Raw genomic sequence first — 18,807 nt, 5'->3', positions numbered from 1 at the left:
ATTCTCAAGACTCCAGTTGTAAAGACCAACATTGATGTCTTTTAGTAAGTTGTAGAAAAAGTTGCTATGATTTTTTTATATACATATACTTTACAGTCACCTCTCCACATCTCGATATTGAAGGGACCACTGAGATGGGGAGAGATCGACTGCCGCTAACCGCAAATCGAGCACGTCTGAACTTTTGGCAATTTTGAGTAATTATCATATTTCACTTTATTTTCACATGTACTATGCGTTAGGCTATTCTATGCGAGAAGTTTGTTCTAGAAAAGTGGAAAAAATACCAAGTCAAATTTTCCCATATAGAAAAGTAATCGCAAGTCAGTCACATCGAGTCACTTCGTAGAATGGCATACACATTGATCATATTTGTTCAATACATGTGCTCAGAACACCTCTCAAATACAAAACCAAAACATTTCGAAAGAAAAATGCGGAAAAAAATTGTGTAAATTTGTAATTTTAGTTTATGTTGTGGTTGGAAGTAAGGTTGAATTTAAGATTGATGCATAGAAGAATATAAGTTGCATCAGTAAATTCCAATACAACGAGTTGAAACTTGCACGCTACATATATGTAGCAAAAGTTCTTTGAAATATGTTTCAGTTTATGATAATAAAGATTTTTTAAGGTGATGTTTACTTCCCATTTTACTTAATAAACAACGAAATTACTATTGTGAAATCATTTTAATTTCTCACCCTGAAAATGAGTTGGATTTTAAACTGATTTACTTCAGGGCTTTGATACATTTACGCCTTTTTTTTTACCATTTAATCAATAAAATTAAATGATGAGAATAAGGTGTGATCAACCTATTTCCGAATGTTATTCATATGAGTCGCGATGCTATCCTTCAAAATCACAAGCGAGGTTGCTCGGTGAGCGCATTTTTGAAGTCTGAGAATGATGTTATCAACAGATTCATCAGCTAATAGAATCATTTACAATAAAATTGCTACTATTTGTATTCTTAGCAGGGTTCCCAATGAGTGCAAAAACCAAAGATAGTCATGCTTACAGATACGTCCACGTGCCAAAACATGGGCGGGCCTTGGGACAAAATAACGAGTAGCAGAAAAGACGTAACAGGATCCTTAAGAAGCATGAGATACATCCTGCAAGCTATGAAGCAAAGAAATTCAAAGCCACTAATTTCAAGAAATGATCATTATCTTTCAGAAATCCTCAGAAATGTATATGAATTGCTACGAATTACTTAGAAATCTTATGACCGTTAATGAATGCTCTAAAGATCCGGGTCTTATTTCGGACAAGATATGTGGAATTAGGGATGATTATGGTTTTACAATGGACTTCCAACAATTTATCTAAACTTGGTAGAATTTATAACTAAGATTTTTTTATAAACTTGTAATTAATCATATTAGCAGATTTCAACAATCTTTGTTTTCTACAGAAAGTCGTATAGAATTTCAAACATTTTTTGAGAATCCAGAAATATTTTAAAAATGAAACCATTGCGTACTTCCTGAAAATGTTTAATAACCTTAAGGAAAACCATAAAACCATCAAAACATTGATTTCTTGGAAAGCCATTCTTGAAAACATTCTTGATTCCTAAGCCTCTAGACATTCTTGGATTAAAAATACTTAGAAAATTTCTTGGACTACAAATCCGGACTGTCAGGAGACTTTTTGAAAAAGAATACTTTCTTTAAAATTCCGGATACCTTCACGATTATCAGTTTAATCTTAATTTAATTTTGAAATAATTAGTTTGAATAAATTTGTTAGTAGTCAAACTTTGTGGAAAAGTTTTTTTTCAAAGATTTGTAGCATATATGTTTTCCTTAATTTTTAAGCGGGAAATGAAATACTTTCATATTTGTTGAGTTTTGACATCGATAAGGCTTGTTCGTGCCAAAATCTGGACACATATTGGATAGGCATTAGGAATAAAACTAAGCTGTAATTGGTTTAATCCGGCACAGTTTTCACTTCAAATGGCTTCATTCATTGTGGATGCTTCGATGTATGCATGAAAGTTGATGACATTTGCATTTCCTGAGAAATAATACGTGCCAAAAGATCTTGTATCCTCAATAGGATTTGTTTCACCTTCGCTTCCTGCTAGCGGTTCATAAAATCAGTTTTTGTTCCACTCTCCGACATGTTAGACATTGTCAAACAAGCATCGGCAAATTTCAAAACGCTTTGAGTAGTGTTCACATGAATACAAAAAGTTTTCAGCCAGTTTCCGGATTGAGAGTCCCGAATTTTAATTGCGGCTGCACACAATTTCTTTTCGAATCTTCAATTTTCCTCGACGCCATCATTCACTAAGTACTTGTAGCATACACTAAGTACTTGTAACAGTTATAAGAAATATATTTTCAGTAAGTGATGAATATTCATTCATCACTCTACAAATTATTTCACTCGTTGATGAGGTATTTCAAAAGTTATACGTGTTTAAAAAGGTGTCCAGATCTTATCGCGCACAAGCCTTACTACATTACCGACATTATGTTATGCCTATATCGGACTACCATCACGATATCACGAAAATCTGCGATGTGGGCTTTCAAAGCATCAAAAAGTTTCAAAATGTTCAGATTGCATGCTTTACCATGTTTGTTATTAGAACATGATTTTTGTTTTTTAAGAAATTTGAGTTTTGCTAGACGAAATGTGACTGACTTGCGGTTATTTTTCTCATTGAGATGAAATGTAATCGCAAGTCCAGACCATCCATTAAATATTCAAACAATCTTTGGTGTATGACGTTTAGAGCTGATCAAAATTACTAATACACAATTTCTGACGAGAAAAATTTCAAAAATTTTGCAAGCAGTTTTCTCATTTGCACGTTTTTTCCAGATGTGCTCGACTTGCGGTTAACGGCAGTCGAGGAATGGAAGGAAAATTGAAATGGGTACTACAAACCATCGACATAGGGAGAGATATCGAGATATAGAACATCGAGATGTAGAGAGTCGACTGTAGTTGTATCTGAAAAGCGAGATATGAATCATTATTTATGAACGACCCTCAAAAATCAGGTTTTTTACGATATCTCGTAAATATATTTTTTAGCATCATTCAAGAATGGACAGCCCAATTTTTGCTAATTTATATCCGTTTCCTTCTGTTACGACGAAACTAGAGTACTTTGAAAATCAAAACTATGTTCTATGAACTGGTTTTTCGTCCAATTTGGATAGCATTTCAATTTTTTTTTTAAATTTGCACGGAGTTTTTAAATTAAAAAATCAATTTATGCTAACTTTTGTTTGTTTGGGTACTTAAAAGGAAAAACGTCACGTAATTTATGGATGATCCCTTATAGGATGACGGTTTCTTTTACAAAATTCAAGAATTCAGTATTATGTGCAGCTCTTGTGACCATCTTTGAAAAGGTTTTTTTTCTTATCTGAGATACAATGCATTTTATGTAAAAAATATGTTTTATACCCAACAATTGATTATTATTAGCTTAATTTTGTTCTTATGTAGAATATTTATTTTCGCAAAATCTTTCTGTATCCCGGATAGTAATATATAGTAGTGTCTATGCTGATTTGACCAAGAAATAACTTGGAAAACGCCTTAAATATTAAAAAATATAGTAGAAATAAATAATTTTCCACTCCCTCCAATCCCATTTTATCTCGGATAGAATCTTTGGGTTGTAAAGAACATAGCTGATGTGAATTTGGTTGCAGATATTTACTTGCGATATATAAATCTTCCACAGTGCCGTAACATTTATTGATTTCCGCCCACTGATTCAATCAAAGTAGGCCGTTAACTTCGAACTCATAAACTTTCTAGGCAGCTTCTTTTCAGTTATTGTGCAGTATTATTTTGAACTACAGTTGACTCTCTACATCTCGATGTTCTACATCTCGATATCTCTCCCTATGTCGATGGTTTGCTCAGTCCCTTCAATCTATATACAATTGAGCTTTCTACATCTCGATAACCTCTCTATCTCGATGTGTTCTGATCATATTTTGTTCAGGATCTACTCTCCTTATGTCGATATGTTCAAATATTTAGGCTACTAGACCATCTTTGGACAATAACAAACACATCAACAACAAGAAACGAAATTTGTTTTGTTGTCGTTTTTCATAGCAACGAGCTTTTTTGGATCTAGTACCCATTTCAATTTTCCTTCCACTCCTCGATCTCTCCCTATCTCGATGGTCCCTTCAATATCGAGATGTGGAGAGGCGACTGTATATTGGTCTGCTGCTATTTAGTTGAGAATTCATGAAATGGCACAACAGATTTAGTTTCCTCGAAATTAAGTTTGTGAACTATGGACGGACTTCGAAACAAGAAGGTTTTATTTTATCCACATTCTTAACAATCTCTGAGTAGTTCATTTAAAGACGTGAATTATTCTACGTTGTCCGTAAATCTATGACTAATTCAAGGAGTGTGCAAAATATAAAAATTAGGACATGTGTATTTGATAAGACGAAATACCATCTGGCGTCAGTATATTTGGCGTTATTCTATTTTCATCTTCGAGCACTATATTGAAAGTGGGCTCTCATGAAGCATTACCGGAAACCATAAAACAGCTCCTAGTTCTTAAAGAAAGATGATTACATTTTTTGATGAATATTATACGAAACATTATGTGTTTATATTATTGCTATTATTGCTTATATATTATTGCTCGTAAGCCAACGTTAAATAAATATTAAGAATATTCACAATAATTGTTTAAGAAAATTGTAATAGCAGCTTAAACATTCTGTTACATTGCACTGTAAATGGTAGTTTGCAGTACAAGCAATTCGTGGGATATGTTATTGCCAGCTACAGGCAAATCCTGACCCAACCAATACCTTCGTCATTATCCAACTCCGTGGTTCGTATGAGGGTGTCGCTAAGTCGGTGGCCTCTCGTTAAGTAAAGTAAGTACCATATCAACACTTCCTTCCTGTCCCTAGTTACGGTGAAGATGGGCGTGGGCAGGAGTAGCAATATTCATGCTTTTTTGTTATTTTTGTCAAAGACTGGAATCAAGGACCACTCCCCTTCTTGATTTCCGATTGCATTCTAAAGGATTCTAAAAGATAAGGATCTCAAAAGTAAAACATGAGTATCACTAGGGTCCAATCTACGAATTACGCCGCAACAATGCTATGCTAAATTTAGCACAAAATCATTTAATTAAACAAATGAAAGTAGTTCTGCAACCAACTTCACGTCCATTACATTTTTCACAAACCCAAAGATTCTATACGAGATAAAATCTCAATGGGATGTGTTCTTCTTCTTTATTGACATTACATCCCCCACTGGGATATTGCCGCCTCGCAGTTTAGTGTTCCTTAAGCACTTCCACAGTTATTAACTGCAAGGTTTCTAAGCCAAGTTACCATTTTTGCATTCGTATATCATGAGGCTAATATGATGATACTTTTATGCCCAGGGAAGTCGAGACAATTTCCAATCCGAAAATCTAGACCGGCACCGGGAATCGAATCCAGCCACCCTCAGCATGGTCTTGCTTTGTAGCCGTGCATCTTACCGCACGGCTAAGGAGGGCCCAATGGGATGTGTAGTGGGAACAAAAATCAATTTTTCTGTAAATTTTTAAAATTTTACAATAATTAAGGCATTTTAGGTTGTTTCTCGGTTTAATTGGTTTAGACACTACCATATAGGGGAACTGTTCCGTTTTTCATCTCACTGAACATATATTCATCTCATTGCAAAACAAACAAATACAGCACCAATCTCGTCGCTTCTTTTTGCTAACACGCGTGCTCACTTGTGAAAAAAAAACATAAAAATGAGAAACAAACCAAATACCTTTTCGTTGCTTTGTTTTGATGGGATGGAAATATGAGCTATGAGATGAAGTGCCGAACCGTTCCCCTATTCAAGGATATTATCGATCATTTAGTAATCTGCCTTCGATCATTTAGTAGTTTTTCAATAACTCATTCCAGAGGCTAAATTTCAAAATGTGTTGTATGGTGGGTTTCTAGTGCAAAGGTTTATCTACAACTCTGCCTAACAGTTCGATGTTTGAATTTCACCAATAACGGAGCTATAGCGCTAGTAGCAGTAACTTAGACTAAATGATTGCATATTTTGTTATCATTTAGTATAGGTATAGCAACTAGCACCGTAACTCCTTTAGCAGTGGAATTCGAACATCGACCTGTTAAGGAGAGTCGTAGAAAAAGTTTCGCACTAAAAGTCCACCATACAACACATTTTGAAATTTTTCCTCTGGAATGAGTTATTGACAAACTACTAAATGATCGAACTCAGATTACTAAATGATCGATAACATCCTTGCCCCTATTACTCTCCGGGATACAAAAAATAGGTGGAAATTAATATTATATTTACATAAATACAAAATGAAGCCTAAAGTAATAAAATTTTGAGTATAAAAAACATGTATAGGATTTTTTTTTCAAATGGGCGCGATTATTTTCAGACCTTGATTTTTAGAATTTTAGATTAACTAATGTACCCAATCGAAAGAATTGATTCTGATCTATCTGGTAGTAACGTCAGTTGAACGAAATATGCTGAATAGAGAGTATGAATCGTAGGATTGTCAATATTTTCCGGTGAGAAAAATTTTCGGCACTCTGTGCATAGTGTATCCATTGTATCATAGTGTATCCATTGCCAATCGACATTTTCGGCCATTTGATCTGGTTGACCACACATTTTCGGCCGGTGGTCAACAGGTAAAAAGACAAGGTTAAAATACTTCAAACTTCCATTTACTTCCGCTATATTCACTTATGTGTCATCAGATACGTATTTCGTTTTCTACTTGAAAACTTCTTCAGTGTTTTGTTATCGATCAACAAAATATAATAACCTTCGACGCAGGATACTCTACCATTGTTTTCTATTGAAAATTGGCTAGATCGGACTATGGGCTCGGAAGTTATGGCCAAAATACCACCTTGTTTTTAATAAAAAAATTGAGTAAAAAAATGTCATTCATTTTCAGGCACTTATCCTCAATAGATTTACTCTCAACAAGTTGTTTCCTATTGAAAATTGGCCGGATCGGATTATGGGCTCAAGAGTAATGGCCAAAATATTATTTTTATAATGCACGAGGCACCATCACCGCTAGGTTAATTAATCTGGGTTTTTTTAATACGTATTTTTGAATGGAAATATAAATAGCAAAAAGATTCAATTTTTTAAAATTTATGATCTCTTGTGCTTAAACAACGTTTGTCATTTTTTAAATCCTCCCAAAATTTTAGCTAATTTGATTGTTATTCGACTGTGCACACGCTATTGGTAGTTTGTATGGTAATTACTAGGTAAATAAGTACCTAACTTATATGAAAATGCGTCCATCCCATTGAGCTCATAAATTGTATGAATAGGCTCACAGCATAGGGAATTTTGCAAGTAATCAAGTCTTTGTTGTGAAATGAGCTGATTTTTGTGGAGAAAGTTATGAAAACAATTCTGAATAATTGGAAATTTAATAACACGTTGAAGAATAACATCAATATTGATAATGACAATTTTTGTTTTTTTTCTCCCACACATTTCACACCATTGATTGATTTTGAATTTAATTTAAAATTAATATAAAATCTATACTATGAAGTAAAAGTAAATCTAATAAAAATTGCAAACTTGAAATGATGTGTACACTGCCATATTACAACTAAATTGGCTCAATATTTGGGACGGCTTCCAAAAAGGCAAATGTAATCGGGAGCAAAAAGTCTAAATTTGATTCTCTCTTGAATAGGTGACACCATTCGGGTTTTCAACTTGATAAGCGATACTCTTCTATTAATATCGTCCGAAAAGATACTTCAAACAATAATCACAAAATCATAATGCTTATGTAATTCAAATTTAAGTTAATAGTTATTCAATTCTACATGATGCTTGAAATATTTCTGTTTATTATAATGTTTATACGTTTTACTATTTACCTAAATTTTCTAGATCGTATCCAGATTCAAATCCAGCTATCTTCAACATGCTTCGCTGTACATTTAATCGATGAGCTACAAAAGTAAATTACAGAATATTTTCTAAATTTGTCAGTTTTCTTGTAAATTGTACAATGTTAGTGATTAATCAATCATAACAATGTGAAGATGTTTTATCCCATACAAATAAGGGTGCCTACCACACAAATAAGGCAGTGACGTAAAATTAATTCAGACGTGAGTAATCTTAAGTAAATGATCGATATACGTCATCTAAGACATATTCTGCAAAACTACTATCGTGAAGCTAAGCAGTGCTCTCTGCTTGTAACAAAACACGTGGCGTCCATTTATAGGCCTGGAATGTAAATGCAGGTTGATTGATTGTTTTAGAAATTTCACTTTTCCCACCATACCATTGCTAATTGATGTGAAACACCATTCTTACAAGTGACAGCAACAGGAGCAGCGCTTTAATTGCCATAACTGCAACACGGTATTAGACAGCCTCTCCGTGTACTCCATCTCCAAGTACGTCACCTAGCAATAAGGGAAATTCATCATCATCACCACATACTTCTCCGTCTGACGTCCACGCGATTCCAAATGGATCGTGGCTTGTCTCGGTCCTGTTTGCAATATGCGGTGGGTGGTCCTGCGGGAAAATCTAATCGAGCATGACGAACGTTGATCTAATTTTTTTTAATTATCACATCTCGCTTGATATATGGGAACCGCCAAAGTAGCGAAGATTTGCACCTGGAGCACCAACAATTGCCGTAGTCTTACAGGGATGCATCATTGTGTTGACTGTATTCTCATTTTCCGGCGCTTTTATTGATTTTTGTTTATCACTCCAAGAATCGTAACTATTAATTTTTAATTATGTTAAAATATTAGATTTATCACCGGACGATTGTGTCGAAGACAAAGCTAGCATTTTGAACTGCACTGCAATTCACACATACGATTTTAATTGTCTCTTTGGACAATAGGATTCAGTGTTCACTTAAGGAATTCTTATTTAAATCTTGGTACAATAATAACCATCAAGGAACAAAGAAAATAAGAAGGTTATTTATAAAACTATGAGAATTTCAGTATCTGAGGGTTCTAATAAGCTGGAATGCTTCTTGGTTACTGTTGTGTCTATTAAGACTTGATTTTTCTTCTGCAGCAGTTTATTTTTTTAACAGTAATTTTAAAATGCGGCAAATTTTTACACTTTATCCCTAATTTTTAAATAAGATATTTTTCGATAATATAATACTTACTTCAAGCCGGTTGAATCGCTTCTACTGAGGTTGTACTTTCTTAGCTTTTCGAAAACATTAAAAAAAATTACCAACGTTATCCAAGGCAATGACATTGATGTTATCTACATATACTGTGTACAACGCAAACTCTAATGACTAACTAACCCACACTAAGAGTCATCACATTCACACTCTGAAAGCTTTTTAGTAAAATATTCAAACCGAACGGCCAACGCGTAGGTAAATTGCTAATGATCATTAATCAAGGAAAAGTTGAATATTGCCTAAAAACTGCTTCCACAATTTGGAAAAAATATTATCGAAACGTATAGTTTTATTAGTTGTGTTGAAAGCCTTACTCCACACTAACTGAGTTATCCTTCCTGGTTGAAGTTCAAGTTCAAAGTTCAACAACATGCAAAAATCAGCTTCACTCAAAAAACAAACATTCGATAGTACAATAAACTAATTGAACTATCCAAGCTAGCGCAGTTTGAATTTATTTTCATTTAAAAGAAAAACAATGAGATTTATAAAATATTGCATTCATATGCATGCTACAAATATGTGCATTAAAATACATTTAAAGTTTTGAAATATTTTTTTCTGTTTTTGTTAAGGGCAAGCCGCCCGCAATCTAAAACTAAATTCACTCTCGTTTTCAAAGTCACACCACTCAATACGGAAGCAACGCATAACTGCCATCCTTTTATTTCAGGCTATTTTAGGCAGGCTTTACACTGTTTTAATCTTCTATGTATTTTCTTTGAACCATATATTAATTAACCAGGGAATCAAGAATATTAAATATTCAATGCATGATAGTTGTGACACACGATACATGAAGATCCTATTGGAATAATACATCCATCACTGCATCGTTTCAGGGGCCCTCACTAATTTAGGCGACTTCTTCCAACACTTGAAGCACAATCTTGAATCGTTAGAGTCAAAGAATTTGTCCAAAGACCAAGTCAAGCTACTGGAGGGAGAAAACATGATTTCCAACCTTCGGAAAGGTAGGTAAAATCATTCCAAAATGAAAAGAGCGGAGTTGCTGCTGATAATTTACTCGTATGTTTTATTTGCTTCCAGATTACTCAGCAGACTACCCCAAGCCTGCCGGAAGTGCAGCTTTTCTGCACGCATATCGGTGGGTTGTAGTGCTTTTGGCATTCAAATCATCAGAATTAGTTCAGAACGGAGCAGTTAACATTTTCAAATCCTTTTTAGGAACTACCGACCTTCGAACGGAATCCGAGCGCTGGTATCATCGGTTCCCGATTTGTATCGAGGGACCAATTATCACGACCCCGTGTACAAACTAGCCGGACTGGGAAAGTAATCTTCCCGCTGATCCATCGTCCACTTCCTCTTCTCTCGTGCTAATGACATGCTGCATGTGGTTTCGAATCTCTGTCCGATGAGTATTCTGCAAGCGTACAATAACAACTGATTTGTCAATTTATAAAACTTCATGCGTGCTTGAAGTGGCCCCACAAGCACTGCTGCGTTTATAGTTGGTCACTTGGTTAAAACGGAGATAGATGACATGATTTGCCGCTTCAACTTGATGAATTAACTCGTAGAAAAACTCGTACAAGAACAGTGCTGATATAGGAAAATGAAACGATGAATGTATTTGGTTTGTGTAAAAACATCATGCTTGTCAGTAGGTTTTAATCGATACCTTAACGCTTTTGATGTGTGGAATAAATTAACTTTCACTCTCAATTTGTAAGCCGTTGTTCCAGTGGATGACATTTTCATTAACCCGAGATCGTTATTACTCTTTTTTTACGTGTATATTTCCTTCCAAAATTCTTGGTATTATGATAAAAGCCTGAAAAGCAGAAAATTTATGCAACATAGTAGGGACATTTTCTTTTTAACTAAAAACCCAAACAAAATCGAAAGCAACTTAAACCAATAAACATTTGTAAGCCCCACACAAAAGAACTTGGTCAATATATCTTTAATATTTTTTTAAATTAAATATTTTTGCCTCTCTCGTATACTAAGTATACGTAAAGGCTATATGATCGCTCCAAAAACAAACTTTTTATAGAAGGCCCGGAGACCCATGCCCATAGTGTTATATACCGATCGACTCAGTTCGACGCATTGAGGTGCTGTCTGTGTGTATGTGTGTGTATGTCTGTGCGAGCTCACACAAAAAATGTGTCAAAAATGTCACTCATTTTTCAGGCACTTATCCTTAACCGATTTGCTTGCAACAAGTTGCATTCGATGCAGAATTCTGTCCCATTGTTTTCTATTGCAAATTGGCCAGGTCAGACAATAGGCTCGGAAATTATTGCCAAAATACCATCTTTTACAAATAAATCAATTAAAAAATTTCCATGTTCAACTTAATGTAACGATAAAAACACATAAATAAAGCTTAAAATAAATTAAAATTGTCGCTCATTTTTCAGGCACTTATCTTTAACCGATTTGCTTGCAACAAATTGCATTCGACGCAGAATTCTGTCGGAAGTTATGGACAAAATACAATATTTTAATTGCACGAGAAAGGCACCATCACCACTAGGTGGATTAATCTGTTTTTTTTTTGATAAAAAATTTTTCTTTCTTATTAACCCGTTTCGGTCTGACCTAGAAATCAAAATCAAAATAACTCGTGTGGGCTCATTTTGTGTCCGATTGCCATGAAATTTTCAGGGAAGAAGCGTCATCATGTCTATTTTTTGGTACATGACTTAATTTGACCATGGTGCCGATCCGGCCGGATTTATTAGGGCGGGGGAGGGGGTCGTGGGTCAAATGCAGTCAAAAAAGGGTCATTTTTGTTAAAACCATTGATAAATGAGCAAAAGTGCCCAGAATAATTATGCAAACGTCGTCAATTATTATTGACTAGTATCAGAAGTTAGTTTTTATAAAATTGGATCACCAGAACATGGTGCCGGATGTTCCGGAAACCTGGTTCCCTCAGAACACATTTTGATTAGCTCTGAAATCCATCTTGTGACGTATCAAACTTCATGATTTTGAAATACAAGATCAGTAGATGAATTTTGAGAGATTTTGGACTCATTGGCCATGTCCGGAAGTGTTCCCGGGAACCTGGTTTCCTCAGGGAAGTGGACAAATTTCGATTAGCTCCGAGACTTATCTTGCGACATATCAAACTTCATGTTATGAAAGACAAACTCAATAGATCAATTGAGAGATTTTGGTATTGGCCATGTCCGGGTTCCCTCAGGGAGATGATCAACTATCGATTAGCTCCAAATCCCATCTTGCGACAAATAAAACTTCACGATTTTGAAAAATAAGACCATATCCGGGAATGTTCCTTGTAGCCTGGTTCTCTCAGGGAATTGAACGATTTTTGGTTGACCACGGAACCTATCTTGCGACATGTCAAACTTCTTTATTTATGAAGATAAGCCCATCAGATGAGTTTTGAGTGGTTTTGGACACATTGCCACGCTCGAAAATGTTCCTGGGAACCCGGTAGAACCCATTCTGCGAAATATAAAAGTCCATGGTTTTAAAAGACAACCTCAATATGGAACATTGCCGGATGTGGGCAATGTATCCAAAAGCTCTCAAAAAAGCATCTTATTTGGTTCGGAGCTAATCGAAATTCATCCATTTCCCCGAGGTGGTTGTTTCCGGAGTTTTTTCGGGGAACACTTTCGCACCACTTCCAAAAATTTTAAAATTTCTTTTGATGGTCTTATTTTTTAAAATCGTGAAGTTTGATTCGTCGCATAATGGGTTTTGGAGCTAATCGAAATTTGTCTACTTCCCTGAGGGAACCCGGGTACACTTCCGGACATGGCCAATGTGTCCAAAATAGGGTATCTGTTCCCATATTAATAACAGCCCGTATATTAATCTCAACCGTCGATAAACCAAATAAAAAATCAATTTGATTACAATTCCTCACATCGTATGTACACAATAATGAATAGACCACCTTCTCCAATGCTTGGAATATGATTTAAAATTCCGTTTGAGTAATGTTTTAGTTCACAAGACTCAAATTATTAAAAACAAAATTATAAAACACATTTATTTTCATTTTCCTACCTCTGAACTGTTGATTTGATGCACTGCTCGATTGCTACTAGCAGATTCATCTCATTTCAAGCCGTTGTTTTCCACTCAATTTCAAGCTGAAACAAATGAATCCTTTCAAAATACACTTCACAACACATAGAGCACATCACAATTTCACTATAAATATAATCATATTTGAAAAACTAACGCGATTTCCTATAGTTTGATATAGGTTTATTTCGAACAACGTCTAAATCATCCTTGTCCGTATTCCAAACTGTTTACATGGCTTGCAGTACTCTCAAGGGTTGCCGACCTAGATTTTTATTTCAAAACGCTTGAATGAACTTTCACTGTGAAATTCAACTCTTATGTTTGTAAAATAAATTATATCGAAAAGATAAATTATGACAAACACAAAATTGAACTGATAAGATGGAATACTGCAACAAAAACAGCACAAAACATTGAAGAATTCGGCATCACTGTAATCATATCGTTACGTATACACACAAGTAATAGTGTGCGTATTTTATGTTGGAAACAGTATTATTGATATAGGTACAGGCATAGGATTAATTGTTTTTGAATGTTATTGAAATAGGTGCATGGCAGTGATGATGTTTTTAGCTAAATACTTCTATAATGTGATAAAAATTTCATTTTTGAAGTTACCAAATTGTTATCAATTAAAAATGACGTGAGCCGAGCATAATTATTCTCATGTTTCTTGATTATTGGGTGAGAAATAAATGCATTTCATATGCGCATTGGCTTATTGTTATTGATATAGGAACAGATACCCTAATGCACAGCTCACCAATTGAATAGTTTTCTCGGGACTAGGAAGCTATTCTCGCTGTACATGCTTCGGAGTTTCTTTAATTCAAGACTAATAACGATGCCGACCACATCCTCACAGTCAATTAGGATAAGGGGAGGAATATTAGTTTGCACTCATTGCTACAAGAGACCGAGGAATCCTCTGCAACTCCATGAGCGCACTGGAAAGGAATAGTATGTTAGTTGGGAAGGAAATATATTGGAAATCGCCTTGGTAAGCGACTAATTATTTCATTTGAACGACGCCATATTCATGATGATACAAAAACGGAACAGCAACGCGTGTCTTACGTATTTTCCCGAAGACTGATTCGATATCTTAACTACTTCGCGACGACTGAAACACACACTACACAACGCTTGCTCGATAGCTACTCCCAGACCGGATATATGGGGGGGGGAGGGGGGCGGTCTAGCCATGGCCCCCACAAATCTTATGTATCAAAACCAACCTTTTTTGTACATTTTGGGGCCCCCACAAGCTGTCGGCCCCGGGGCCCCCTTCTGGCTAAATCCGGCCCTGGCTACTCCGAAAAAACACGCACTGAACTGATAAACTTTATTACCGGCCGCGCAATGCAGAACACAATATTTCGGAAGATCACGCGATCGTTCTGCTGTCCGGAACAAGAGAAAACACGCACAGAACTCTCCATGACCTGGTGATCCAATTGTATAAAAACTAATTGTTGTTTATAAACAAAACTTTGCCAGACTGTCCGGACGTTTCGGTCGATTTACTGGCCTTTATTATTATTTTTTTATTATTTTTATTAGAAGCAAACATATGGATTAAGCAATATTTCAGTACTGATGGTAGATAAAATTGGATAAAATTTCATTAGCTTCGACCACTTGCGTTCGTGACGACAGATACGATTTTGACAGAGTTACCGCATTGCGATGAAAGTTAAATTGATTTGATAGTTTTTGCAAAAGCCTAGGATGGGAAACCCTATCAAACGCCTTTGAAAAATCTATCAGAAGCAAAAACGCTACACCTCTTTTATCTATGGTTTGGTGGATATCATCATGAACTTTCAACAAAGCAGACGTTGTACTACGTCCTGATCTAAAACCTGACTGGTGCGGACTGATAAGAGCATGTATTTGGGCTTTTAATATCTTTTCGAAAGCCTTCGAGAGAGCGCTTAAAATACTGATTGGACGAAGATTGTTTAAACTTTTGTCTGATGTTTTTTTTTTGCGTACAGGTATAACCTTAGCTATTTTCCAGACTCTAGGAAATTTATTGGTTGATATGATCAAGTTGAAAAGAAGGAAAGATGATCTTAATAAACTTTAATGGCACACCATCCAAACCAACTGCATTCGATGAAATAGAGTGAATTGCCAACGATACATCCAATTCATTACAAATTGTAAAACTAAAGCCATCAGGGTTTAGTAGTAGTACGGAATAGTAGCCTGATTCGCGGGTAAAATTGTCACTGAAATGAGCGTTGATTTCATCGCTAGAATAATGGAGCTGGACACGGTTATTTGATTGAGTTACATTTAAATTCTTTAACTTTTTCAACATATCTTTACTAGACGATGTTGATTCCAAGTTTTAATTAATTTAATTAATTAATTAATTAATTAAACCAGATACTTTATTGCGGGGCCTTTTATATTGAGAACGATCTGAATGACTTTTACTGTGCACCCATTGACGATAAGCAGTATCTCTCAAAACCATTGCATTTAAAATGTCATTGTTAAACCATGGAGCATTTGTCTTCACATTCGGCACACGTAATGGGACAAAGGTCTCGAAGAGTTGAGTGATTATGCTATTAAAGAAGTCAAGGGCCAAATCAGCTTCAGTTATACTGTATAGCAAGGACCAATCAATATTTTCCAAAGAGGATTGAAGATTCGAATAATTGATTCCATTATAATTTCAAAATGATCTAGGTTGGGCTTTTTTTGACACGGTTGATATTGAGAGATGAGAAAATTATGTCATGCTGGGAAGACGCTGGAGCTGAAACTTGATTTAAATTAAGCACAAAATCAGTATTAGTTGTCAATTAATGAACATCCACCTTGATAATAGTGACTAGGCTCATTATTTACACAGAACATTCCAAAATTATCTAAAACATCGAAGAGGTGGGTTGTTCTCGAACAAGATTTCTTCAAATTCGTATTGAAATCACCGCCAATTCGCGGTGTAAATGTTGGTGTAATTTAGAGACAATTTAGATAACTGTTCATCCAACACATATGAGAAATCGAATCCTGGAGGATTATAAACCACATCCATAAGAAATTTTGGATGGTTAATTTTGAACATCAACAAACAATAGCCTTCGGCCATCTTCTGCAGACAAATCTTCCGGTCACTTATTTCCGCAGAAGATGGTCGAAGGCCAGTAAACCTATATTTGGCGCTGTATGCATAAAACACGCTGATAAATTTTCACGCAATATGAACATGAAAAAAGTTTTTGTCAGAAAAACTTTTTTTTCCTTTAATATGTCACAGGAAAATTATTTCCAGAAAAGTTAGACAATTGAAATACCTATATGTCGAAAAAATTTCTTCGATTTCTGAGATGAGGTTTTTTGTAATATCGATTTTAATTTTTAAAACAATTTTTTTAGTGTAGAAATCGGTTTTTTATTTTTTGGATATTTTTCCAAAAAACTTCTGGGAATTTCACGACAGTCCGCCATATAACACTTTTTTGTAGGTTTTGTCAATTTAGATTTACATCGATTTAGAAAAAATCAATCAAACCAAAAGAATTAGGCCCTCATCCAATATTACTCTTGACAATTTTTGATAAGTATGCAGAGTGGCTAAGAACTATCTATCCATATCATTATGCCCACCAAGTTTCATTCGATTCTGCGATGGTGCTGCCAGCCCCATAGAAGGGTTGGCGCGAAATTCGTCAACTGGGAACTGAGTACTGAGAACTGTCTTATTTCAGTTTCAGTTTCAGAAGCGAGAAATATAAATTTCGCCTAGCTCTATGGCGAACCCAGTATACAGAAGGTAGCTGAATCCGGAAGGGTACGATGGGCAGGGCATGTTGCAAGAATGCCGGACAGCAATCCTGCAAAGATGGTGTTAGCTTTCAATGTGGCTCGGCAAAAATCATATTTGCTGAAGCTCGGCGGTGCCCACCTTGGGAAAATAAACAAAAAGTGCTGAAAAAATTAAGTGTGTAGATAATAATAGTTAGTTTAGAAACAATTAAGCTACTTGTTAGAACATGATAATAGTCTTAGACTACCTTAACCAAGAAAGGGCAATAAAATAGACTAAATGCATTAATAGTTTCCACTTTTTACAAGACTTAACTTAACACAGAACAAAAACCATGAAGAACCAATAACTTAGACAACCAAAGTAATTTTACGAACGCATACCCCATACCTTCCGATACCCGTAATGCTGGGTAGACACCTTTACGTGGTGTGTTACGGGGTAAGATCTACCACGGTTACATTGTCAGCTACAGGCAAATCCTGACCCAACGAATACCTTCCTCATTATCCAACTCCGTGGTACTTATGAGGGTGTCGCTAAGTCGGTGGCCTCTCGTTAAGTAAGTACTACATCAACACTTCCTTCCTCTCCCTAGTTACGGTGAAGATGGGCGTGGCCAGGAGTAGTAATCCTCATGCTTTTGTTATTTTTGTTTAAGACTGGAATCAAGGACCACTCCCCTTCTTGATTTCTGATAGCATTCTAGATAAGGATCTCAAAAGTAAAACATTAGTATCACTAGTGTCCAATCTACGAATTACACCGTAACAATGCTAATGCTAATGCTAATGCTAATGCATACCCCATACCTTCTGATCATAAAGCCAAGATCAGATCAATCTGTATGATTGAGAATAAGATAATGGGAGATAATATCTATCAAAATTGTAAATATAATGACCAGTTCAACAGTGTCTTAATGGACGACATGATCCTTGTACGGCTGGAGAACTGCTTTAAAAGTTATTAACGTGTTATTTTTATGAACTTGAATACTTTCTTATATTTGAAAAAACTACCTATTCAGTTTCTACGAGGAAGCATTGGGCAACATGTTCCATGTAAATAGAAAAAACTGCTTCGGTAGATTTTGGGCGCCCATTATGACAATAGACTGTTAAAATGGTTTGACTTTGACAAGAAAAATGTCAAAAATTACTTTAAAATATTACGAAGTTTGCTAGCATTTGACTTCTCTGACTATTTATAAACGTAATTCCCTCCAATTCAGTTGCAAACAGCATCTTCTTGGACGACGTTCCGTGTACGGCTGGTAAACTGCTTCGAAAGGAATTATCCAACGGTATCATCAAAGGCAGAGGTTTCTACTCTACTCAGAGTTCCACCAGTAAACTTTCACAAAAAAATGTTCTAACCTCAACATCTTGATTTTTATATCTTATTATATCGCAATAATATTTAGGATTTAGTGGCGGTATTTTCCGATGCGGCAGTCCTATTTAGTGTAACGCCTATGTGGTCCTTGATTTTTGTCCAACAGTACCTAAACTGTACCATTGCCCGAAACCTAAATCTCTCCAATATGTCACGTGTCATTTGACATTCTCATCCCTGCAATGTCCTGTTAGACAAAGTTATACGGTTCACAGATTCATATTACGAACCCTTATACCCGAAGCCCAGCGTACTGCAAATGATGTCAAATCCAACTCATTTTCGTCAAAAATATGATAAAAACTGAGTAAAAGATACTTTTCTGCCTGAACATTTT

At 35.5% G+C, this 18,807-nt stretch overlaps 1 protein-coding gene across 6 annotated transcripts in view; it reads left to right on the top strand.

The window, feature by feature from the left end:
- LOC134215252 (uncharacterized) overlaps positions 1-11,124 on the top strand; it is a 33,008-nt gene extending 21,884 nt beyond the window's left edge. For 2 of the 6 annotated variants that reach the window (XM_062694475.1, XM_062694474.1), the window contains exons 3-5: positions 10,078-10,209; positions 10,286-10,343; positions 10,424-11,124. In XM_062694475.1, coding sequence (XP_062550459.1) covers positions 10,078-10,209; positions 10,286-10,343; positions 10,424-10,535 — 302 coding nt within the window. In that variant the 3' untranslated portion in view covers positions 10,536-11,124. Of the gene's footprint in view, positions 1-10,077; positions 10,214-10,285; positions 10,344-10,423 lie in introns of all 6 variants that reach the window. The other 4 variants (XM_062694472.1, XM_062694471.1, XM_062694476.1 and 1 more) reach the window with 3 other exon arrangements.
- The last annotated feature ends 7,683 nt before the right edge of the window (positions 11,125-18,807 follow it).

The sequence above is a fragment of the Armigeres subalbatus genome, chromosome 2 (assembly GCF_024139115.2).
Source record: "Armigeres subalbatus isolate Guangzhou_Male chromosome 2, GZ_Asu_2, whole genome shotgun sequence".
Taxonomy (NCBI): domain Eukaryota; kingdom Metazoa; phylum Arthropoda; class Insecta; order Diptera; family Culicidae; genus Armigeres; species Armigeres subalbatus.
The sequence above is the reverse complement of the archived record's forward strand: the minus strand, read 5'-3'. Positions and strand labels throughout refer to the sequence as shown.